The following is a 25,495-nucleotide window of genomic DNA, read 5'->3' on the forward strand; positions in this document are numbered from 1 at the left end:
GAAAATACGATTTGAGTCTTCATTAGAATGAAGGTTAAGGCTGGATTATAAGAAGAGAGATTTTATAAAGTATTTTCAAGCCTTACAGGAAGTTAATAAAATAATTTTATGGAATTCAAACATGACTCAGCTTCTAATATTAATTTTGTAAATAGGAAAAAGGTAATTAAATTACTAAAGCACCTTAATTTGAAAGGCTAACTTTATTATTATTATTCTTTAGCTCATAGGGAAATTTATTATTATTTATACTACTTTTAAAACCCTAGGTCTTTTTTCATTGATGCACAATTATTTGAGTGTTTACTGTACCTTGCTCTGAGACTTTGTGTGGGCTCTGGCTGTCTAATGAAGGAGATAAAATACTGACCTTCCTCCGGAATCCAAGGCAAGAAATCCTGTTATGTGGGCACACATACCTCTTGTGATTTGTGACTTCTACATCTGGTCTTCAGCCAATGGTTGAGATGGAGCAGAATTGATAGTCTGGAAGGAATATAGTTTTCTTGTCCATTTTAACTGTCGCCCAAACGTGAAGATAACCAAAGAGTGCTCTGTAGCTAACTTCCCTGAAGTTTATAAACTAACATAAGCTTGCCATTGCTTATTTGTTGTAGTACAACATTGTGAAATAATTTTAGAAAACTTAGACTATGTCAAAAAATAAAGCCGGCGCCGTGGCTCAATAGGCTAATTCTCCGCCTTGGGGCCGCCGGCACACCGGGGTCTAGTCCGGGTCGGGGCGCCGGATTCTGTCCCGGTTGCCCCTCTTCCAGGCCAGCTCTCTGCTATGGCCCGGGAGTGCAGTGGAGGATGGCCCAAGTGCTTGGGCCCTGCACCCCATGGGAGACCAGGAGAAGCACCTGGCTCCTGCCTCGGATCAGCGCGGTGCACCGGCTGCAGCGGCCATTGGAGGGTGAACCAACGGCAAAAGGAAGACCTTTCTCTCTGTCTCTCACTGTCCACTCTGCCTGTCAAATAAATAAATAAATAAATAAATAAAAAGGAAAGTGAAAAGAATGATATTTGAATGAAAAATCCCTGAAAACACATTGGCAGGTCCTTGAGAGCTAATTTTATGTAATTTATAAGCAGTTTTTTTTTTAAGATCAAAGTTATTGGTCATATTGAATACCATATCTTTATTATTACTTTTTTTAAAAAATTTATTTGACAGGTAGATTTGCAGACAATGAGAGAGAGAGAGAAAGGTCTTCTTTTCGTTGGTTCACTCCCCAAATGGCTGCTACAGCTGGCGCTGTGCCGATCTGAAGCCAGGAGCCAGGTGTTTTTTCCTGGTCTCCCATGGGGGTGAAGGGCCCAAGCACTTGGGCCACTCTCCACTGCCTTCCCGGGCCACAGCAGAGAGCTGGACTGGAAGAGGAGCAACCGGGACTAGAACCAGTGCCCATATGGGATGCCGCAGGTGGAGGATTAACCTAGTGAGCCATGGCGCCAGCCCTGTTATTACATATTTTGTTAATGTTTTTCAAAGTATTTTTCTTGAGCAGTTAGTGTTGGTACAAAGCATTTTGATCAAGCAGTTAATAGCAGGGGCAGAAGATTTTCAACCTCGAGACAAATTTTACATAGTCTGAAGAATGTTTGACAGTCCTTTGAAGACAACAATTGATTTCAGGGGTTGGTGTTGTGGTGCAGCAGGTTACACTGCCAATTGGAGCCCTGATCTATCCCATGTCTGAGTGTCAGTTCAAGTCCTGGCTGTTCCACTTCTGTTCTAGCCTCCTGCTAATGTATCTAGGAAAGCAGCAGATGATAGCCCATGGACTTGGATCCTTGCCACCCATGTGAGAGACCCAGATGGAGTTCCTGGTTCCTGGCTGCAGCCTGGCCTTTAGTCTTTTGATCTTTCCACTGTTGGCATGCGGCTGGTCTCTGCCCCTCCCCTTCTATTCAGGTTTACTCACACGTGGTAGGGCGAGCATCAGCGGACTGATCTATGCTCCTGCCTGGAACCACTTCCTTGATTTACAGAAGTTTACTGTATAGAGTTGGTGGTGTCATCTGTAAGTTTCATTTTAGGCTGATGAAAAAGGTATTACATGAAATACTTATTTCAAAAGTGGGGGGAGGCAGGGCAGGCATTTTGCATCATAGTTAAGGTGCCAACATCACATGTCTGAATGCTTGGGTTCAAGTTCTGGCTCCATTCTCACAGTGATTCTAGCTTCTTGCTAATGCAGACTTTGGAAGGTAGCTCAGTACTTGAGTCCCTGAACCCACATGGGAGACCTGGATAGAGTTCCTAACTTCAGCTGGTCCAGCCCTGGCTGTTGTTGGCATTTGGGGAGTGAACCAGTGTATAGAAGATCTCTGCGTCTTTCTGTTTCTCTGCTTCTCAAGAAGATCGTGCACTCAGCCTCACTGTGACAAGCCTTTGCAGGGTTTCTCCCATTAAAGATGAATAAATAAATGGGTTTAAGTGGGGCTTTTTGCTTGAAAAGCTTAATGCCTCTATGTGAGCATCAGAGAATGTGTACGTCTTAAAAGAGGCCCACCATCTTCCAGAGAGAGGGATTAATTTATGGGTAGATGGCGAGGATGACAAAATGTGCTCCAGCATTGCAGGAAGGGGCAGGAGTGTGTGAATACAGAGGAAAGCTTCCAGAAGAGGAGGCACGGAGCAGGTGGCTCTGACCCCAGGCAGAGCAGGTGGCTCTGACCCCGGGTGGAGCAGGTGCCTCTGACCCCAGGCAGAGCAGGTGGCTCTGACCCCGGGTGGAGCAGGTGGCTCTGACCCCGGGCAGAGAAGGTACCTCTGACCCCAGGTGGGGCAGGTGGCTCTGACCCCAGGTGGGGCAGGTGCCTCTGACCCCGGGTGGAGCAGGTGCCTCTGACCCCAGGTGGAGCAGGTGCCTCTGACCCCAGGTGGGGCAGGTGGCTCTGACCCCAGGTGGGGCAGGTGCCTCTGACCCCGGGTGGAGCAGGTGGCTCTGACCCCGGGCGGAGAAGGTACCTCTGACCCCGGGTGGAGCAGGTACCTCTGACCCCGGGTGGAGCAGGTGCCTCTGACCCTGGGCGGAGCAGGTGCCTCTGACCCCAGGTGGGGCAGGTGGCTCTGACCCCGTGCGGAGCAGGTGCCTCTGACCCTGGAGGCTGAGAGCCTATGAAGAGTTTGAGAGAAGGCACACTGAGGGCATTTCCTTTTCCCCCTTGTCCTTCTCTTCTTGCTCCTTTAGAACTCTGTCTTTCCCTCTTCCTTCCCTGGAGATACAAAAGCTACAGAGGCAAGAGGAGCTGAAGTCACAGGGCCGTGGTTGAGAAGTGTTGGTTTATTTGTTCTCATCTTAAACTCAGATTCATATAAAGGCTGGGGGGTCAGAACCATGCCCTTCTTGCTCTTTGGGAGGAACTATTGGTGATAACTCAGCAAGGCAGTTCTTGCATTTCACTTCAGCAGAGTACATTTTCTAGATCTAAGCAGAAAGCAGGCTTCTGGACAGGGAAGATAAATGACAATGAGCCGGCTGGCGCCTCAGCTCAATAGGCTAATCCTCCGCCTGCGGCGCCGGCACCCCAGGTTCTAGTCCCAGTCGGGGCGCTGGATTCTGTCCCGGTTGCTCCTCTTCCAATCCAGCTCTCTGCTGTGGCCTGGGAGTGCAGTGGAGGATGGCCCAAGTGCCTGCGACCTGCACCTGCATGGGAGACCAGGAGAAGCACCTGGCTCCTGCCTTTGGATCAGCGCGGTGCGCCGGCTGCAGCGTGCTGGCCGGCCGTAGCGGCCACTTGGGGGGTGAACCAATGGAAAAGGAAGACCTTTCTCTCCATCTCTCTCTCTCACTGTCCACTCTGCCTGTCAAAAAAAAAAAAAAAAAAAAAAAAAAAAAAAAAGAGAGAGAGAGAGACAATGAGCCTCCAGGTGTTTTCCTCTCTTATCTTATTAGTATCGAATTGGGGGGTGGGGATGCTAAGCACGGACAAGTGACAGAACTGCTTGTTGCATTCGGCGGCCTCAGTTTACCAAATCAGACTTTTGTGAAGCCATTGCCTTGTGTGCGTCAGTGGTCGCTGTCAGGGTTTCCGTTTGTCAGCTAGTCACCAGCGAGGCTTCATGAGCCTTTTCAAAGTGTTTTGGTTTCCAGACCTTCTCGCTTCTATCCCCACAATCCTTAGGCATGGTGGGAAACACACCTCAGAGTGAGTGGTGCAGACTTAATTCAAATGCCACTGTTTGGCATAGCTTAGAAAATTGCATGACCTGGGATTCTGGAGTGACAGAGTTTTACATGTTGTGTCACATTTAGAGTTTGATCGATGGAGTTCAATTGAAGCATCGAGCATTTATTTCATTGAAATCTGTCTGTGTTTTCTTTTCTTTCATTGCCAATCTTTACACCTTGGAAACAGCTCATAGCTTCTTTGGAGGATGTTGAATTTTCCCTCATCCAGTGGCACGTACACTTGCTGCTTTGTCTTGGGTTTCAGTTACCCATATCCAGAGAAACAGCATCGGCCGAGCCAGGGCTCCAAGTTGTGGAAGTGTTTATATCCGGGAACCTGGCTCCATTCCAGGGCAGAATAATTTATCCACAAATGAAGCACCAGCCACTTCCCACTCGTCCGCTGATTGCATTAAAATCACTCCCCTTCCCACCCAACCCACTGAGCTTGGTGGAGCTGAGAGATACTCCCTTTCCTCCTCCCCCTCGTCTTGTTGAATCTCTGGTTTCTGTAGTCTATTAGTCTGCTTATTAATAGTCATAAAATCTTCATTCCTTCAGCATCTCATGCTACAAACTAGATGCCGCCAAGTTATGCTGCCGTTATGAACGTCGTGCAGTAGCAGGGAAATGAGCTGGAAAACTGATTTTGCGTCTGTAGCATCAGGTACTATTTAACCAGTGGGAGGGACTGATAAAATTAGCAAGTTGACTAACCACTTCCCTTCCTTGTGGCTCTTTAATATTATAACGGATACAGAAAAGTTCAGAAGGACTGGGCTAGTTTTCGAAACCACAGCATATTTTGGCCAAGAGGGAATGCACAACACAACGGGTAAGTTTCTTTCTTTTAATCTTCTAAGAAAAGGATATCGGGGTGGATGTTTTTCAGTTTGACTCTGCAGATGGTCTTGAGCAGTCATAGGCTGTGAATCAGTAGACCTGTTAGAAGGAGGGGAGCAAAAGGCCTCCCAACAGCAACAGCTGGAGCAGCAACAACAGAAAATTAGAGTGAACAGAAACTGCAGCTCTGGGAATGGTTTTCTTGTTCCAGTTAGAGAAGATGCAGATCCTGGGGGTGGGAGTGATGGGAGGTTTTAGGATGAGGAAAAGTTTTTGCTAAACACATTCCTGAACTCTCTGATCTAAACACTCAGACTGCAATTGTCCACAGAGGTGTTGTCTGCTGAACCTGAATTTGCCTGTGCGTTCGGAAGCAGCTGGAGGTCTTCAGCTGTCTTCTTTGTAGTTGGACATTTCCTTATGTTTAGCTTCGGTACGGAAAATTTCAAGCACAAACAAAAGCAGAGCGAGGAGTATATGGATTCCCTATCCAGCAGCCACACGGAGTTGGTCAAATCAGGGCCCTCCATGCTTTTTGTCCACACCTCTGTGGTGTGCTCCACTTCAGCCTAGTTGAGTTGCAACATTTTGAAATGTGCCCATTGTATCCTTAATTGAAAGAGGCCTAATATTGCCTAAAGGTTCATAGCAGCTCAGTAATTTAAGTTTTAGAGAAATATTATTGCAGAAAATTGAATTATGAGCCGTAGAAAGCAAGGCTATGTTTCCAGTAGTTGGTGTACCAGTGGGAACAGAAACAGGGGATAGCGGTTAAGATTGCAGATTCTAAAACTAGACTATTTGGTGCCGTATTGTGGTTGGATTTGCAATAGAGTCTCCTTGGGGGATGTTTCACAGCCATTGTATATCTCAGCTTTCTCATCTGAACGTGAAGACAGCCATGGTACAGGTCTCCCGGGGGTGGCGGATAGGGAGCAAGTGTGTGAGGATTGTGCCAATTCTGAGAGCTTAGGTGGTGCTGTGGTTGAGATTTTCGAGTGCTGTGTTTGAGTGCACTTGATTGTCTTCTGCCCCACGCTGCTGTCTCCTGGTGACTTGATGCTACGAGGCCGGGAAGAATCTCTGTGGAGCGCTCTGGCCGGATCCCAGGCCCTCAGGCCCTCCTTGGTCTTGCTCTCACCACTTTGGAATAATTCTCTGGAAACAGACTGCCTCAGACCTTGCCTTGGCCTCTCTCTAGGGGTGAGGGAGTAGAGCTTTGTCGATACTCCCAGAGCAAGGCATAGAATGTGTGAGGAAAGAGCTGCACCTTGGGCACCCCTCATCCGTGCCAGGAGGTTGTGGTTGGGTATAGGCTCTGAGCTCTTGCCTCGCTCTACCCGCCAGGAGGTCTCCAGGTGTGCCTGTGCTCTCTTCCAGATCTTCAGGCTGCCTGGATACTCTTTTTTCTTGGTGAAATCCTGAGGTTGGCAACAAATGGGGAAGTGAGGGTCTCCCTGACTTCATTGTTTCTCTGTGTCATTACTCAAATAGTCCTGAATTCCAGTGGTTGGGCATTTCCTGTGTGCCTGGCACTGCACTGAGTGGTTTCCTTATTTAATCTCCCAGTATCCTTATGTGGCACTTGATAATATCTTCATTTTATAGATAAGGAAACTGAGGTATGAAGAGGTTGAGCGAGCTTGCTGATGAGACAGCCAGGTTCTTGTTCCAAGTCTGGTTGCATTAGCCCCTACTTAGAGCATTAGTAGTATGTGAGAAATAGGTTTTACGCAAACCTGTTTGTGCAATCGAAGCGCATTCATGGTTTTGCTCTTGGCCTTCCTAAATGGAGAAAGTCTTGACTGTTCCTTTAAAGCACACTAAATGGAGAAGCTTTTGTCTAACAATAGTTTTCCCACAGTGAATTTTCATAATGCCTAATTATAAGCTGGAAATTTGTCATAAATCTTGACAAATCCAGAGGCTTCTGAGGATGGTTTGGGGGAATTACCACTGTAATGAAGTAAATATTGAGCTGAGCGGGTAAAAGAAGCAATGCTCTATTAGTAAATCAACCATGTCTTGGTGGTGGGTTTTGTTCTTTAAGGCCATTTGTCTCTCTTGAGTTTCTGTAGAGGATGAGTGAAATTTATCTGTGTCAATTTTCGAGAACATGCAGTGCTGTTGTAAAACAAATGATAAACACTGATGTGCTGCAGAAATAAAAATGGGCTGAATCTTCTGGAAGATACTGAAGAGAACTGGGACATGCACAGTCAGACGTTTTAAAAACCTGCAATTGGCTTTCCGTGCCTTTTCTTTTAGATTCTGCTGCTACTACAAAGATAGAACCAAACCTGTGAATGAAGAGAAAGGTTAATCTCACAACTTTGCAGATTTTTCTTGCCATTCAGTAGAGTAATGGTGCTTTAAAATTTTTCCTTTTATTGAAGGGGACAGTTACTGGAATTTGAAGCTAAAAATGCAAGCAGTTCTGAAATGATTGACTTGTGTTTTATCAGACAATCTGATACACATGCAACCTGCAATCTTTCATTTCTACTTTATGTTTCCCCACATTGGCTACATATTTTTGTCATCTTGATAGGATCGGCCAAGCTTTACCTGTAAAAATATTGATTGGAAGGGACTTGAAAACATGTTTTTCTGTTTGCAGAGAAGGAGAGGGATAAAGGGAGTTAGAACTCTTGTAGGAGACGAGGTGCAGCGGGCAGGGTCGTGGCTAAAAAGCATCCTTGGGTCCTTAGACCGTCGAGAAAGCAAAGAGGCATTTTAGTATTGACGATTGCTAACAGTTTTCCAGAATGATTCCATCATCTGCCCCTCCTCCCCACTCCTGCCAACATTTTTATCTCAAAAGAATATTGGCCGGCGCCGCGGCTCACTAGGCTAATCCTCCGCCTTGCGGTGCTGGCACAGCGGGTTCTAGTCCTGGTCGGGGTGCCGGATTCTGTCCCGGTTGCCCCTCTTCCAGGCCAGCTCTCTGCTGTGGCCAGGGAGTGCAGTGGAGGATGGCCCAGGTGCTTGGGCCCTGCACCCCATGGGAGACCAGGATAAGTACCTGGCTCCTGCCATCGGATCAGCGTGGTGCGCCGGCTGCAGCGCACTGGCCGCGGCGGCCATTGGAGGGTGAACCAATGGCAAAGGAAAACCTTTCTCTCTGTCTCTCTCTCTCACTGTCCACTCTGCCTGTCAAAAAAAAAAAAAAAAAGAATATTATTATCCATGACTTGCTACTGTCTGTGGTTACAGACAGGTTCAGAAGTGCCCTCTGGCTTATGAATGTCCATTCTTTGTATATTGATGTATTCTCAGAAGGGCTTGGTCAGACACTGGAGTACTGAGTACCAGTATCCTCCTGTTTCCAGATCCTCTTCTATCCTATTTTTTTTTAACACATATCAATGCTTTTATGTCACTCTTGTCTGGAAATATTGTTACAACTAATCTTTAGCAAGTTAAAAAATATATAATGGCCTCTTTGATGCAAGAAGTTGAAACATGTGAATGGCAGGAGCGACACTCAGAGGTGTTGGCAGAATCCAGAGCTTGCTGGGCTAGTAGATCATGGAAGGGAGCTGTGTTGTTCAAGTGCAATAGAAAACGATCTAAAGGCCTATGCAGCAAGTTGTATGACCTGAATAATGTTTGTAAATTAGCTGCAGAGTGGTTAGTAGATTGGCAGAGCACAAGAGTAGACTCATGGCAACAAGTGGGAAAACTACTTGCTCAGAAATGATAGTGGCCCGGCCCAAGTATTGGCAGTATGGGTAAGGCCAGTGGGCAGACTGAGAAACCTGGAACAATTAAGAAGACATAGTGGCCAGAGGAGAACAAAAACCAGAGTGTTGTCATTTTTAAGGATGGTGTAAAGAAAGAAGGAGCTGTCATTGTGGCACAGTGGGTTAAGCCACCTCTTGTGATGCTGGCATCTCATGCTGGAGTGCCAGTCGAATCCTGGCTGCTCCATTTCCAATCCAGTTTCCTGCTAAAGTGCCTGGGAAGGCAGTGGAAGATGACACAAGTGCTTGAGCTCCTGACCCCACTGAGAGACCTGGATGAAGCTCCTGGGTTCAGGCTGGACCAGCCCCAGCCATTGTGACATTTGTGGTGCCAAGCTGTGGATGGGTCTCTCTCTCTCTTTTTGTCACTCTGCCTTTCAAATAAGCCAAATAAATCTTAAAAAAAAAAAAAGATGATAGCATATTCAAAAGGAGTGGTTACCCACGGCAAATGGTAAGGCTAAAAAATGATCAAAAATTATCATGGGATTGGTGACAGTAGAACTTATTGATATAAACTAAATAGGAAAAGTAAATAAAATTATATGGCATTTTGACTGATCAGTTTTACTATTGACTAATTGAATGAAGACATGAAGATTATGAAACTTACGTTTCCTCAAGTGGCAATATATTTATAAATTATTATATATTATATATAATTATTGTATCTTTATTTCTATTTTCCTATGGCTGTGGAGTAGTTAAGGAGATGATAGTAAACTACTTATGCAGTCTAAATTTGTTTCCGCGGAAGTGTAAAATGTTTAAACTCAGCACTTTCTGCCTACATGTATTCTGTCAAGGCTGTTGGGTGGTGTTCTTGAGGGAACCTGTAGGGGGTGCTGTTCATGTGGCCCATTCCTTGGCTGGTTTGTCCCCTGAGGGGACAGCAGCCCTCAACAGTTCTGTCTTCCAGGACAGGTTTGGCAATGTCTGGCTGTGATATTGGTTTTTTCACTAACACCTGTGGGACAGGTGGGCAAAATGTCACTAGTGCCAGGGTAGAGAAACCCAGCAGACTATGTATGATACAGACCTTCTTCCTTCCTAGCATCAGACTTGGGCCGTGGTCCTTCCTCATTAGAATATTCCTGGCAGAGTGTGGCTGATCAGTTACAATCTTTTTTCTGATCTACCAGTAGGTTTGTATAGTAACTGATCCATGAATGTGGTGTTCACCTTTAGACTGCCATGTAGAGAGAAGTGAATAAATAAAACAGTGTGCATTCATATGAAACATTACTGCAGAATTAATTCTCTACAGAATCATCTACAGTGTATGGTTAGAAACAGAGGCCAGTGCTCCACCCTATGGATGTCAGACTTCTTACATCGGAACTGAGCCCTTTTATGTAGCGTTAGCTCCTCTGTTGTTTTTATTAAGAAAGTTTTTCTTTTTGACAAACTCATGATTATTCAGTGTAAGCTGATCATCATTTAACCAGTATGGCTGAATGCATGATACCAGATGAGAGGCTGTGGTGTCACTGTACTTGTTGTCTCCCTGGGGAAGTTTCAGTATTAAAATACCATTTATAGATGTATTTGATTTATAGTATTAACAATCTGTGAGAGTATATGTATTCTTTTAAAAATAAAAAATATTTTCACTTATTGTAAAATGCTTAATATATTTAATATATTATATTAATATATCAATTATATAATCAATGTATTAATTATTATATATCACACAATATAATTATATAATTAATGATATTATTAATAATATATTATATTAATATATTATATAGTATATATTAATATTTTAAAATGTCTCTGTGGAATGGATTGTCCAGGAGAGGAGTAGAAAAATTAAAGCAAGTTCAGTGACTGTTTGAGAAATGCTGACCCATGGCGGTTAGCTCTGGCACCCAGGATGGGGGCAGGGGCACGATGAAAGAGGAGTAGACATCCCCCCTGACTGTCAGCACCCCTGGATAAAGAAGGACCATGTGGGTGGGTGCTTGGTTTGGCAGTTAAGACCCTGCTTGGGACACCTGCCCCTGTGCCAGAGTGCCTGGGTTTAAGTCCCAGCTCTACTTCTGATTCTAGCTCCCTGCCAACGCAGACCCTGGAGGCAGCAGGTGGGACAGCTCAAGTAGTTGGGTCCCTGCCACCCATGTGGGAGACCTTGCTTGAGTTCCTGGCGCCTGACTCAGCCCCTGCTGTTGTGGACATTGGGGGAGTGAAGCACCAGATGGGAGATCTCTTTTTTTCTCTCAAAATAAATAAATCATTATTATTTTTAAAAAAGAAGGTGCCTCAGATCAAGAGGACGACGGGGTTCTAAATGCAGTGGCGGAATGGAGGCTTTGTTAGGAGAACCACAGGAGGAGGCAGGGGACGAGAGGCACAGAGTGAGGGGGACTTTTGTGCTGCACTTTCCTTCCGGAAATTCAGAGTAGCAAGTTCATGATCTGGACTTGGGGTTGACTTAGGACACCCAAGAATTTGCCCTGTCTGGACAATTCAAGAGAGGCTTGTAGTCATGGACGAGGTGGTGGAAGATGGGATATTTGTTTGAGAGGCTCCAGTGTGGGGTACTTGTTGAAGTCATATCAGAGGAAGAAAGACAGGGACCAGGGACATAACACAAAGGGTGTCAAGTTTAGAGAATGTCCATAGGACATGTTGGGATTAAAAACACACATGAGCTGTTTGCTTATTTTTATTTTAAAATCCCCTACTCATTTATTTCTGTTTCTATGCTTTCTCTGCCTGGCATTATTGATGGGACTTGGAACAAGGTTTGAGTCCTGATACAAAAGAGCTCAATTCTCCAAAAAACCTGGAGCGGCCTCACTGCCTTTGCAGGTGGGACACGAGCCAGCATCCTTTCTAGGGCCACGTCTCTGCTTGTCATCCATCCCTGTGGTCCCAAATGTCCTCATCCACAAACCAGAAGGTGGTCCAGGGAGTGTGGAGGATCGTCCAGGGTTTTCTCTCCTGTCACCCTCCTGACATCCCACATGTTAAAGCCAGCTTGCTCCAGTCTCTATGCCGATTTAAAGTGTTACCCTTCTGCTTCTGTTTTCTCCCAGTCCTGCTTGGTGCTCCACCTGATGCACCCAGTGTGCAGGATTAGCAGCACTTTACCATTCGCTGTTGTTGGGTTAATGTGTTCTCTCCCAGGTGGTGTCTACACTGGCCTCCATTGCTGGACTCTGGGTACCAGGGCAGGTGAGGTGTAATCCGAATAGGGAGAACTCAGTATTGTCATGCGCCCTTTTCTGCTCCGTGTTCATCTAACCTTTATAACCATAGTCCTAGAAATGCTAAAACCTGAGTATTTGCATCTTTCTTATTTGAGATGGTTTTCAAAAGAAGTTTTGACTTGCAAAGCAATTAACTGTCTTTTATTTAGCTTGTCCCAGGCTTGTTGATGTCTCAACGTTTACGTAATCATTTTGGACGCACTAGTCATGCGCTACAGTTGCCAGTGGTTTTACTTATTCCATATGAAGAGTTATAAAAATAAACACTAAACCCATTATTAGAGATTTACAGTAAGAAAACGGAAAATATTTTCCCCAGAAAACTTTTACTTAAGGTATACAAACTTCATGCATTTCATAGATACAACTTTAGGAACATAGTGATTCTTCCACTTGTCATCAGAATTTTGTGGTTTTTTTTTTTTTTTTGGTGGACATCATGAATGAAAGGGAGTAGGGGAAAAAGTATTTTTTATTATAAAATTTAAATATTTTAGTTTTTAATGGGTTCAGTATAGTTCTTAGGTACAGTTCTGAGAATCTAATGTTGCTGCCTTCCTCTCTCTCCATTTCTCCTTCCCATTTTCCCTCCCACTCCCTTTGCCCCTTCTCGCCTTCCCTGAAGAAGTGTTTTTATTTATAATTAGGATTGAATTCATTTGGTTTAAAATGACAAGAGTTAGATTTCAAACTCTTTGTTTTTCAACTTTCCTAGGGGTACCAAATGAATAAAGATATTTATATAATTAAAATTCAGTTTGTTATTGAAAACTGAATTAAGATGGCAGTGAAAGAACACCCTCAGGTATATGACTCTGCATTGTAAAGTAGTGCATTTAATGTTTATGCAAGAGTACGATTTAAAAAAATTATTTTAAAAAGTGATTAGCACCTTGGCTGTACAGCTCCTAAGTTGTTTTTTTTTTTTTGTTCTGTCACACTGCATAAAATTTGAAGTTCTTTTTTTTTTTTTTTTTTGCTTCAAAATTTGACCTACTCAAAAAGTTGTGATAAATTCAACATAAGATATCCTGTCCATCTGGAAGTGCCTTTGGCAAATGTGCTGGAGAGACGGAGAATCTCATGAAGCGGTGTAATGCAGCCCATCGCATTTCAGGATGCATATATATGTTTTGCTACCGCTTCTGCTTCAAATTTAGTTCTATGTTTAATGACACCAGGCTCTACTGGCCAGGGTCCTTTTCCAGCACTCTAACTCCCTGCGTACAGAGTGTGTTCTTGGTCTGGTTGCCATGGCACATCTATTCTTTGAAATGAGGTGCTTCACAGTCAGACAAAAAAGTTCTGCTTCACCTTGAGCAGTTCAAGGAAGAAAAGTTGTCAACTAAATCAAAGGCCTGGCTTGACACCATTGGGAAAATGGATGGATGCCTCATGGGAGGCAGAGGCAAATGCTGGCTTGGTTGAAAGTGTGGTTACTCAGGTTGTATAGAAAATCTCCAGGCTGTTCATTTGGGACTGCGTGGAGGAAGACCCCAGCTGCCTGGAGGGCAGGGTCCCAGTCCATTCCCCTCGGCGAACGTGCTTCCCCTGCCTTGATAACAGTCAGCTGCATGTTTTAGTCATAGAGCTGGCAGATTTTGAAGACTTCCCAAGAGACTCTTGACAAGTGAGACTTATACTGTCTCCACTTTTATCGATGAAACACTGGAAGTTCCCAGAGACATGAAGTAACCCAGGAACGTAGATGTCACCTCCAAAAAATCCAGGTCTCCCTCCTTCTAACAGAAGATGGTCCAAGTGCTTGGGTCTCTGCATCTACATAGGAGACCTGGTAAAAACTCTTGGCTCCTGGTTTCAGCCTTGCCCAGCCCTGGCCATTGCAGCCATCTGGGGGAGTGACAACACTCTCTCTGCCTCTGCCTCTCTGTAACTCTGCCTTTCAAATAAATAAAGAAATCTTTAAAGAAAGAAATTAATTTTAAAAGACATCTAATGTTAAGAAATGCAAACATCCTAGGTGAAATACTTCTTTACTGCAATGAAGTTTCTTAAATAAAGTGGTTATTTATGTACATTTTGATAACCTATCAAAGTCATTTCATGTGAAATTGCTTAAAAGAATATTCTCAAATTAACTCATTCATTTGGAACTTTCCTGCTTCTCAGTATAAGCATAGAGTTCTATTTTAAGGTTGTAGTATCTTGTCTAAATGATCTGAAGATAGAATATCTGTATTCTCAGATGGAGCGAATTAATTCACATATGGTAGTTATAGGTATTTTATAATAGAACATGAAGTTGTCTTTTTTCTAACCTTTCATTGAAAATAATTATAGCAAAAAGCAATGTAGACACCATATAGATTATTTTTTCTTGCATGAAGTGATTTAATCCTCTGTTTCATAATAGAGACTTATTTAGGATTCATTTAGAATCCTGCTGGGATAGTAGATGGCTTAGTACTTTCTTTCCTGTTAGTGTCTAAGTGTTTAAATAGAGATCAAAACTTTGATTCCTACTGCATTTGATGTGTGAACCTATATATATATATATATATATATATGCATATATGGCAATAAACATGTTTACATGACAAATTTTTTTAAAGATTTATTTATTTATTTGAAAGAGTTACAGAGAGAGAAGGAGAGGCAGAGAAAGAGAGAGTTCTTCCAACTGCTGGTTCACTCCCCAACTGGCTACAATGGCTGGAGCTGGGCCAATCGGAAGCCAGGAGCCAGGAGCCTCCCCCAGGTCTCCCAAGGGGGTGCAGGGGCCCAATGACTTGGGCCATCTTCTACTGCTTTCCCAGGCCATAGCAGAGAGCTGGATCAGAAGTGAAGCAGCCGGGACTCGTACCAGCACCAATATGGGATGCCGGCGCTGCAGACGGCCGCTTTACCCTCTATGCCACAGCACCGGCCCCACAACAAATTATTGTATTATCTCTTTTGTAGTTCATTCTAGAGAGACCGAAAGGTCCCAGTGAATTGTGTCCTTAAGTGAGGACTGCTGGCCTCAGTCCTCCCTTGTCTGCTTCTGACACTCATGCTTAATACTGAGAGTAAATGAAGCATGTGGCTGACATAGATCTGTCTTGTTAGAGGGCCTCAGATGACAGTATTAACACACCTGTGTTTTCCTGGTCCTTCTCAAGCACCACCGAATTCAATATTTCAGGAAGTGGATCTTGTGTATGTCTTTGGACTTGGTCGTTTTTGTGCCCATGCATTTGACAAGGCAATTCATTTGAATGTTAAGGGACTCTATGGCTTTTAAAGTCATATGTCTAGTTGTCTAAAGTCTAAAATATTCAGGTGTTAAGAACAGAAGCCTCTCTAGTTGTTGGTGATTTCATTCAGCAGGCACATAAGTGTTTGGATTGAAGAATGTTGGTTGTCGAGCAGTTAAGCAGAAAATGTACAGGAGATCAATCATACTCCCCTGTCTGCTTGGTTGCTTGCGTTGTTGGTTCTGTGTTGCTGATCCCATGTACTTAATTGGCACTTGTGAGGCATGCCTGTATGCATGGTTCTGTAATTGTCGTTCCATTGGAAACTCTCTTGGCATATGTATTTTTAGTGCATCACTTCAGCCAGAAAATGAGAAAAAAAAATCCAGATCATGAATGTGTAGGAGGATGTGGTTGGATCTGGAGATTGGGCCTTCATGGGATGGGCAGTGGCCTTGGAACTAGAAAGGTTTGGGGTTTGCATGAAACAAGCTGAGTGCCATTTGCAAACTGACTTTCCCTTTGACTCTGACTTTCCTCATCTCTAATGCCTACTTTGCAGTGAAGCAAAATGAAAAATTTATATAGTGCTTTTTCAGCTGACCTGCTAGAAGACAAGTTCATCTTACCTTCACAAGTCTTAGTGTTTTCATCTATGATGGCTGTTAGATAAGGTGGAAGCAAAAGAAAAATGAAATAGTTACATAATGCAAGGAACCACCTTTCTAGGAAGCATAGGCAGGTCCATTCTCTCATGCAGTGCTTGAAGGAAGAGTGAGTGATTAGTCATAATTTATTTGGATAAATTGAGGCACTTGGAGTGTGGTAGTGTGTGTGTATCTTAGTTCGATGCTCTTCTTTTCCTGGGGTTCTCTTATCTGGTTGACTTAGTAGCTAACAATATTTAAGACTACAGGTAAGTAACATTTTTTTAGGTTCTAATTTCCCAGGTATATGATATTAAGTGTGGTTTTGTTCATTGGTCTTTTCATGGCTTTTCCCAAAAGCATATGATTTCACTGGATGAACTAGCATAAAGAAGCCATTACGAGATTGATAGTTTTTCATAGGAAAGGCAGGATGTCGCTCCCCCTCTTCGTGGAGGAACGACACTAAGCCCTGCCTAGGCTTCATATCCGAGTCACGGCACCATTATGTCGCTCCCCCTCTTCGTGGGGGAACGACACAGGACCCTGCGCTGTTCTTTCGTCTGCTCGGCCCTCCCCGGGTTTGCTGCTGGTTCTTCCCGGGTTGGCTACTATCCCTTCCACCTCCGTGGAAGGGCAGTTCCCCCTGGCCACATTCCCCACTTCCGCAGGGGAGCGGCACACCGCCGGCCGGTTCTCTCGGGGGCTGCACGGGTTCCCTTAGATGTTCCCCATAGATGTTCCTGGTGCATGCCGTCTCTCTCCTCCTTTATAGTCCTCCTCCGCCAATCCCAACTCGGCTGCCCACACGCCGAGCACGCTGCTCTCCAATCAGGAGCAAGTCCTACAGTTAATTAGCTGAACTGGAGGCAGCTGTGCGGAAGCTGTTTACTTCTCTCCCAGCGCCATATTGTGGGAGAGCAGATGCATAGAATAAGTCTTAATTCCAGTAACTTAGTCTAGTCCGGTTGCTCCCCACAGATCCCCCTTTCTTTTTATTTTTTGGCGTTGATACGCGCCTGTCTTCGGTGTCCCGCGGCACACACTCTGCTCTACTTGCTAGAGTTGCCACAGGCTCTTACAAGTCCTATCCATCAGGCAAACCGAATCCGGGTCCTCTCTTCGCCATGTTGTGAGGAGGTTCTTAGGCGCTGATGCGTGCCTGTGTTCGGTGCCCTGCAGCGCATGCTTTGCTCTGCCTGCAGGGGCTTACAAGCTCTATCAGGCAAACCGAATCCAAGCCTTCTCATTGCCTTATTGTGGGGGAGACTTATTAGTGTTGGTTCGTGCCTATCTTCGGTGACCTGCAGCTCATACTCTGGTCGAGCTGCTTGCTGGCGCTTACCGCCTTAATTAGGCAGACCGAATCCAAGCCTCCTAATGGTTGTATTGTGGGGAAGCCTTACTGATGTTAATTCGTGCCCGTCTTCGGTGACCTGCGGCGCACAAGCTGCTAGCCGCCCAGGTGCTCATCGCCTCACTTAATCAGGCAGACCGAATCCAAGCTTTCTCATTGGCATGTTGAGGGGAGGCCTTATTTTTCTCTATTTCTCTATCTCCGGGCATTTCTATTTCTCCCATTTTACTTCTGTCTGCCAACATTCCTATTTCTCTTTTACTTCTAAACTTCTGTTTCTCTTATCCCCGCAGCTTTCCGGCACCTCGCCCCGCCGGCGGGTTCCCGGCTCTGCGCCGCTTCAGCCCGCGCGCCTCTCTCATCTGCGCAGCTTCCTGGCTTTGCGCGGCTCGGCTTCGCGCGCTCCGCGGTCTCCACGCTTAACCCTTTCGCGTCTGAACCACGGCCTACGCCAGCCCCGTTCCCTATCTATTCACGCCCCGTGCTCTCTCTGCACGCGGCGGCTTCCGCGAGTAACACAGCGTAGCTTACGTGTCCGCCACTAGCATTCAATCTAAGTTCCCCGGGCTAGCCTGGCGAATTCAACCCAGCGTACGTCTCCGCCCCACGGTTTGGCTTCCCGTCCTTTGCTCCCCGGGCTAATCAGACGGATCCCAACCAGGCTCACGTTTCAGCTTCTAGTTTCAACTTTTCGCCCCCTATTCCCGGGCTAACTTGAGAATCCCAAAGTGGCTTTCGTATCCGCCTTGGCCTGCCCCCCGCGGCTTCAATTTCCCTAACATTTTTCTCTACCCGGTATGTTTCCCCAAGCTTTCCTCCAACAATACTCCTCCCTCATTTCTCCTGGCCTCTCCCCACAGTCCGCATCCGAGTCTGTTTGTTCTAGCTTTCACTTTCGCTTTCGACCTTAGAGATTTCTCCCAGCCTCCCCCCGTAGTCCGTATCCGAGTCTATGCCTAGGCTTTCAATAGCTTCTTCCGGCTCCTTTTTCGTCCGGCTTTTCCCTAGGCTGTTTGCTAGTCTCTCTCTCCGATATTTTCCCTAGGCTGTTTGCTAGTTTCTTTCTCCGATATTTTCCCAGTTCTTCCCGTTTCTTCCCTCCTAAGTTTCATATCCGTCCTAGGTTTCCTATCCGAGTCACGGCACCATTATGTCGCTCCCCCTCTTCGTGGAGGAACGACACTAAGCCCTGCCTAGGCTTCATATCCGAGTCACGGCACCATTATGTCGCTCCCCCTCTTCGTGGGGGAACGACACAGGACCCTGCGCTGTTCTTTCGTCTGCTCGGCCCTCCCCGGGTTTGCTGCTGGTTCTTCCCGGGTTGGCTACTATCCCTTCCACCTCCGTGGAAGGGCAGTTCCCCCTGGCCACATTCCCCACTTCCGCAGGGGAGCGGCACACCGCCGGCCGGTTCTCTCGGGGGCTGCACGGGTTCCCTTAGATGTTCCCCATAGATGTTCCTGGTGCATGCCGTCTCTCTCCTCCTTTATAGTCCTCCTCCGCCAATCCCAACTCGGCTGCCCACACGCCGAGCACGCTGCTCTCCAATCAGGAGCAAGTCCTACAGTTAATTAGCTGAACTGGAGGCAGCTGTGCGGAAGCTGTTTACTTCTCTCCCAGCGCCATATTGTGGGAGAGCAGATGCATAGAATAAGTCTTAATTCCAGTAACTTAGTCTAGTCCGGTTGCTCCCCACAGCAGGACACCTCTAATTGTGATTGTTAAGTATGTGGTGAATTTATCCCCACTGTAACATGAAAATGTAGCTGAAGCTGAACTCAGGGCTCACTTAGCTAGGGTGCCGTTATTTCCAGTCCCTGTTTGAGGGAGGCGTGGCTCAGTGATGATGATCCTGTGAGCAATTGTGAGCAGTGTGAGGCCAGCATTGTGGCACAAGCAGGTTGAGCCGAGGTGTAACCCTGGCATCCCGTGTTGGAGCACTAGCTGGAGTCCTCACTGCTCTGCTTCCCGTCCATCTCCCTGCTAATGTGCCTGTGAAGGCAGTGGACCATGACCCAAGGACTTGGGCACCTGCCACTCATGTGGGAGACCCGGATTAAGTTCCAGACTCCTGGCTTCTGCCTGGCTCAGCCCTGGATGTTGTGGCTATTTGGGGAGTGAACCAGCAGATGAAAGATGTTTCTTCCCCCCGCCGCACCCCCAACCCTTCTCCTGACTTTCTCACTGCCTTTCAAGCAAAATGAATATATTGTAAAAAAAAAAAAAAAAAAAAAAAGTGAGCAATGAGTGTCACTTCCGTGTCTATGCTTTAAGATGCCAGGTACTCTCCGTATTCCTCTCCCATCTTGCTAGCTAGAACCCTGCATGGTTTTGATCCTCATCCAACTGTGCATTGACACCTGTGCTCTCTGGGAAATGCTAGGGCAGCAGAGTAAAAGGAACCTTGGTTGCTGAAGGCCCTTTCAACCTGCAAGTTGTACAAGAAAGAAAGACATGCCTTCATTGGTTAAACCCGCTGTGTTACTTGGTGCCTTTGTTACAAGAGCTGAGCCTAAACCCTGCCTCGTACAGAGTCCAATAAAACTTGGCTCATCTGGGCTGTGCCATCATTAGCAATTAGGAGTTTTGATTTGAGTCCCCAAGCTTCAGTGTCCTTGTGTTTCACATGGTGCTATGATGGAATGTCCCAGGCACTGTGCCTTGTATACACTGTCATTTAATGCTCATGTCCAAGTTGTGAGTTGGGAATGAGTATTTGCATGCTATGGATGGGAACTTTGAGGAGTGATGGCTACGAATCATTTTCCTAATGTCCAAAAGCTAGTGACAGAGCCACATTTTCAGCCCAGGCTACCTGACTCCAAAGCTTAAACTCTGCAGCAAAATCAACAGCTCTTAGCTAGCACAGTGCCTGGAAAATATTAGCCATTCCGTTAGTGCAGGTAGGGTCATTCATTCTTTTTTTTTTTTTTTTTTTTTTTTGACAGGCAGAGTTAGACAGTGAGAGAGAGAGAGACAGAGAGAAAGGTCTTCCTTCCATTGGTTCACTTCCCAAATGGCCGCTACAGCTGGCGCACTGTGCTGATCCAAAACCAGGAGCCAGGTGCTTCCTCCATGCGAGTGCAGGGCCCAAGCACTTGGGCTATCCTCCACTGCCTTCCCAGGCCACAGCAGAGAGCTGGACTGGAAGAGGAGCAACCGGGACAGAACCCGGCACCTCAACTGGGACTAGAACCCGGGGTGCTGGTGCCGTAGGTGGAGGATTAGCCTATTGAGCCAGGTGCCGGCCTGGGTCATTCATTCTTGAGCAGACCTTAAGCGAGTACCTGTTACAGGTATGAAATTATGGTTGGGACTGTGGGGACCCCAGGCTCTCTGTAAGGGGACACAGTTACATAAACAAGTCAGTGCAAATGCTTCCTGGAAGTCAAAGAGAAATTGCTTCTGTGTGACCAAAAAGGGAATAGGGATCCATGAATCCTAGAAATTATCTCGTCTACCTGATACCTTTTGCCACACCCTCCACTGTTTGCATGAAGTTTATTAACTTAGTTTATTATTTGAGGGTGTATGCATGTATTTCCCTGAGGGCAGGATGAGGAAATAGTTTGTACACATCTGAGAGTGAGTATCGTGATGTCTCTGAGATTCTCCAGCAGGGTGGTGGGCGGGACCCTGAGTGGGAGAGCTGGAACCATGAGGCGTGTGGTGTCCATATTTGCCCCTACTTTCCCCTGTGACTGCTTGCCAACAGGGGAGCCTGCCATTGCTCTCATTTTAGTTGGAACAGGGTAAAGCGTTCAAAGTCTGGAATTTCTAAATGATGTTTCTTGATAGGAGAAGAAATCCACATGTTGCTTATGTGATCATCTTTGTGGAGGGAGGAGAGACCTTCCATAACCGGCTCCCTCTCTGAAGCCCCTTTCTTCCTGGTTATCTTTATTTTTCTGGAATCTGTGTTTTTCCTTCATAGGCCAACATTTTATAATTCTAGTATTGTTTATGTTTTTGTTTCATGTGCATATCTTCTTGTGAATCTGCCCTTGATAGACATGCCATCAGAGCAGAACTCTTACCTCTCGTATCCTTAACCAAGGTGCCCAGATCTTCTCAGCCTCTGCCTGACACATAGCAGGTGCTCAATGAACAGTTGTCAAAAAAGAACACGGAGGCCCCGCGCTGTGGCTCACTTGGCTAATCCTCTGCCTACGGCACTGGCATCCCATATGGGCACCGGTTCTAGTCCTGGTTGCTCCTCTTCCTGTCCAGCTCTCTGCTGTGGCCCGGGAAGGCAGTGGAAGATGGCCCAAGTGCTTGGGCCCTGTACCCGCATGGGAGACCAGGAGGAAGCGCCTGGCTCCTGTCTTCGGATCGGCACAGCACCGGCTGGGTGAACCAACGGAAGGAAGACCTGTCTCTCTCTCTCTGTCTCTCTCTCTCACTGTCTGTAACTCTACCTGTCAAATAAATAAATAAAAAATCTTTAAAAAATTGTTAAAAAAAAAACCACGGATGCATGGTAGGAGCTTTGAGTCAAAGGAGGGCAAATTATGGGGCGGGTGCCGTGGTTCAGTAGGTTAATCCTCTGCCTGTGGCGCTGGCATCCCATATGGGCTCCGGTTCTAGTCCTGGCTGTTCCACTTCCAATCCAGTTCTCTGCTATGGTCTGGGAAAGCAGTGGAGGAGGCCCAAGTCCTTGGACCCCTGCACCCACATGGAGAACCAGGAAGAAGCACCTGGCTCCTGGCTTCGGATTGGCTCAGCTCCAGCCGTTGCAGCCATCTGGGGAGCGAATCAAAGGACGGAAAACCTTTCTCTTTGTCTCTCTTTCTCACTGTCTGTAACTCAAATAAATAACTCTCAAATAAATAAATAAATAAAATCTTTTTTAAAAAAAGGGCAAATTGTGTTAGTGTCTTCTGTGTTCTCTGCTCATCCTGAGAAGAGGGGAGAGTGGAAACGTTATCTGGGACAGTTTGCTTCTGCTGAGAACCACCTCCTCTCGCTTGGCCAGCCCCTGGATGTCCCAAGAACCCTGTCTGAACACTGAGCAGACTGAGATGTGACTGCGACCATGCCCCTTCTTGTGCGTCAAGGGAGGTGGGGATTGATATCTATTTGACACAAAATTCTGCTCTACCCTTGGGGCAGATGCAAAGAAGCAAAAGTGTTTGATCCTTATTTGGGGTTCTAGTGCTTCCCGGGTCATGCAAATGCTTGTCTTTCAAGAAGTAGAATAAAAATAAATTTCTGAGACCCACAAATATACATATATGTGGAAACATTACAAATATAAAAATTATTCGTTGTTTGTATTCCATGCAGTGTTGAACATTTTGCCTTAGTTTATGTTAAATTCCCAACTTAAACATTCTAACAGTGTCAGTGACAGATATTGAATGTTGGTAGCTTTTTATCTAATTAATGAACTTGGTTCTAGCCATCTAGTTATACTTGATTAATTGGGAAATGTGCAAAACAAAGCCTACTGAAGATATTTTTAAACATCAAAGGGGGTAAAATCCCCACTATTTTAACTCTTTTTGTTTCATAGCTATCTCCTTGTACATTTGTTTAACTATGTACAAGAAAAGAACTTTGCCTGTGATGGAAACAACTTAAACCTGAACACTGTTCTGTGATTATTTCAGCTTCGGGACACTCATTATCAGTCCATCATTTACTCTAACTATATCACATTGGGGCCAGCATTGTGTCATAGCAGGTAAAGCTGCCATCTGCAATGCCAGCATCCCATACTGGGCTCTGGTTTGTGTCCTGGCTTCTCCACTTCTAATCCAGCTTCCTGCTAACGGCCTAGGAAAGCAGTGGGGGATAACCGAAGTGGTTGGGCTCCTGCTACTCACATGGGAGACTCAGAGGGTGCTCCTTGCTCCTGACTTCAGCCTGTCTCATCCACGGCTGTTGTGGTCGTCTAGGGAGTGAACCAGCAGATGGAAGATTCTCTCTCTCTCTCTCTCTCTCTATATATATATATATATGCATACATATGTTTATTTATTTCTAGATATATATAATCTATCTATATAGATATCTATAAATCTAACTCTGGATTTCAGATAAACAAAGAAACTATCATTTTAGGGAGAGAGATATATTATGTATATACATATACAACATATATGTATATATGTAATATATGTATATATATAGTGATAGTTGTATACATATATATGTATATATGTATATATAGTGATAGTTGACTATACATATGTATATGTATAGTCATATACTATAGTCATATACTATACTATACATATATGTATATATGTATATATAGAGTGATAGTTGTATACATATATATATGTATATATATGTATATATATAGTGAGGGTTGACCTGCCTTTTATACCTACTTTTGGATTTTAAATATTTTATAGGCAAAAAACTTCTTGGCACCTCTTGTAGATGATCAGAGATAACACTTGTTTGTCAAGAAAGTACCTTAGTTACATCTGACCTGGAGAGAATGTTCTGTTAATCCTTTTTTTCTGCTGGACTTGGAACAAATCAAAGTGCAGAGTATACAGTTGTATAAATTGTGGGTATAGACGGTTGCTAGCCTGTGTTTACCCTTTCATTGCAGTAACCCGATTTAAACTTCAAGGTGAAGTTGCATGGGTGAATAGGAAGGCAGGAAAATAGGGCCCACCCAAGGTCTTCTTCCCCATCTTCAGCTCCACTTTCTAAGTAGGTTCACCAGCCCGTGTAATGTAGAAACCGATGTCCACAGGCACCAGGGAAGTATACACAGAGGCGCGGCTGGAGAGGAGAGAGTTAGCATCGGCTCCAGATCCCAAGCTCCCTCTTATACTTGTGGAGGTCTCCATATCAATGTCACCTACGTTTCATTGCACAATGGCAAATTTCCTGAGACTTTGGCCAGAATTATTTGAAGCTGGGCCTGTTGTATGGCATTTGGGGAGAATTGAAATATGTCATTTGAAGGACAATGAGATGTTTAGCCCTTTATGTGGTATTCATTTCCCTTCCCGAATGTACAGTGATCCTCAGTTTAAACACCTATTTCCTTCAAGGTCTTTTCTAATGAGACCTTGCGGGTTTTCCAAAAAAATATACCCTGTCAGCGACAGCTTATTCACCTTACTTACATAGTTCGAGGAACTGCTTGTTTAAATTTAGATACCGTCTCTGATGAAATGTTTTGACAAAGTAATACCAGCTTGATACTATTTAAAATATTTTGACAGATGGGAAAATTGTTTCAGACTGAGTTGAGCAATTCTTTATTGCAGTATTTTGTGAGTTAGGAAAAAAAAATGGCAAAGGTAGCCTCACTGTTTCCAAAAATAACACCCTCCCATTCTCCCCAAGAAGAGCAAGGCCTACATTCAGTCATAGATTACAATATGTGTGCTGTGTGTATGTTAAGAATTCATGCAATTTAAACAAAAGCGAACATTTGGGGATTATTTCCAAACAGGGAACACTTATTGTTCTGTAAGCAAACACAGCCTAAAGAACTTTCCGGAGCATTTTTGGGATAGCACATTGTGTCGGAAGCATGTCATGCCCTCTCAATTCAAAAAAGGACATCACTAGGAAAACAGTTCTCCAAAACCATACTGTTATATCTAAATCTTTTTTTCAGTAGTGCTTTTGTAATAATAAAGAAATGCTTAAATCTTTCAGTTGCAAAAGGATAAAATGCAGGCAGTCTTCGTGATGTTAAGCACATGTATTGAAGCCATATGTTAGGGCTGTGGTCCTCCAAGGGTGGTCCCCAGACCTGCAGTATCAGTGTTGCTGGGAACTTGTTAGGAATGCTCACGGAGGATGGTCCCGGTGGAAGACCCGGATGGAGTTCCCAGCTCTTGGTTGTGGTTGTTAGGGAGTGAACCAGTAGATGGAAGATCTCCACACCCCACCCCCCCAGCCTGTCCCCACAACTCTGCATCTCAAATAAATAAACCAGTCTTTAAAAAATGATGAAATAACTGCTTGCCCAGGTGTTCTGAACCTGACTGGAACCCGGCCATCTGGATTTCAGCAGGTGTCCCTCGTCACTCTGGTGCACACCCTGGAGACTTTCCAGCTGCCCTGAAGAGCCCCTTCAGGGTCTGCTGCATGGAAGAAGGCAAGACTGGAGGGGAATGATTGAGAATGATCCCTAGGCTGCCCCATGGCTGTTTCTACTACAGAAGCCTTGCTGTTTTGTGAAAGTATCAGAAAGTTTGATATTGAGTTCTGAGACCAAACTTAGTTTTGAAAACCACTGGAATAAGCCTTTCTTTGGAGGAGGATGTATGCTGGCCCAGAAAATCTGTAAGGGGCTATGATATCTTTTACTGTGTCCACAT

General features: G+C 45.1%; 1 protein-coding gene across 14 annotated transcripts in view; it reads left to right on the forward strand.

Moving 5' to 3' along the window:
• Positions 1 to 25,495, forward strand: part of HDAC9 (histone deacetylase 9) — a 1,002,499-nt gene that overhangs the window by 225,246 nt on the left and 751,758 nt on the right. For 5 of the 14 annotated variants that reach the window (XM_051853238.2, XM_051853224.2, XM_070059608.1 and 2 more), the window contains exons 1-2: positions 4,706 to 4,848; positions 4,942 to 5,016. The exons of 1 other annotated variant lie outside the window; for it this stretch is intronic. In XM_051853238.2, the coding sequence (XP_051709198.2) occupies positions 4,812 to 4,848; positions 4,942 to 5,016 (112 nt within the window). In that variant the 5' untranslated portion in view covers positions 4,706 to 4,811. Of the gene's footprint in view, positions 1 to 4,705; positions 4,849 to 4,941; positions 5,017 to 25,495 lie in introns of those variants that run through there. 8 more of the 14 variants (XM_017344371.3, XM_051853226.2, XM_051853227.2 and 5 more) reach the window with 2 other exon arrangements.

Source organism: Oryctolagus cuniculus, chromosome 16 (assembly GCF_964237555.1).
Source record: "Oryctolagus cuniculus chromosome 16, mOryCun1.1, whole genome shotgun sequence".
NCBI lineage: Eukaryota > Metazoa > Chordata > Mammalia > Lagomorpha > Leporidae > Oryctolagus > Oryctolagus cuniculus.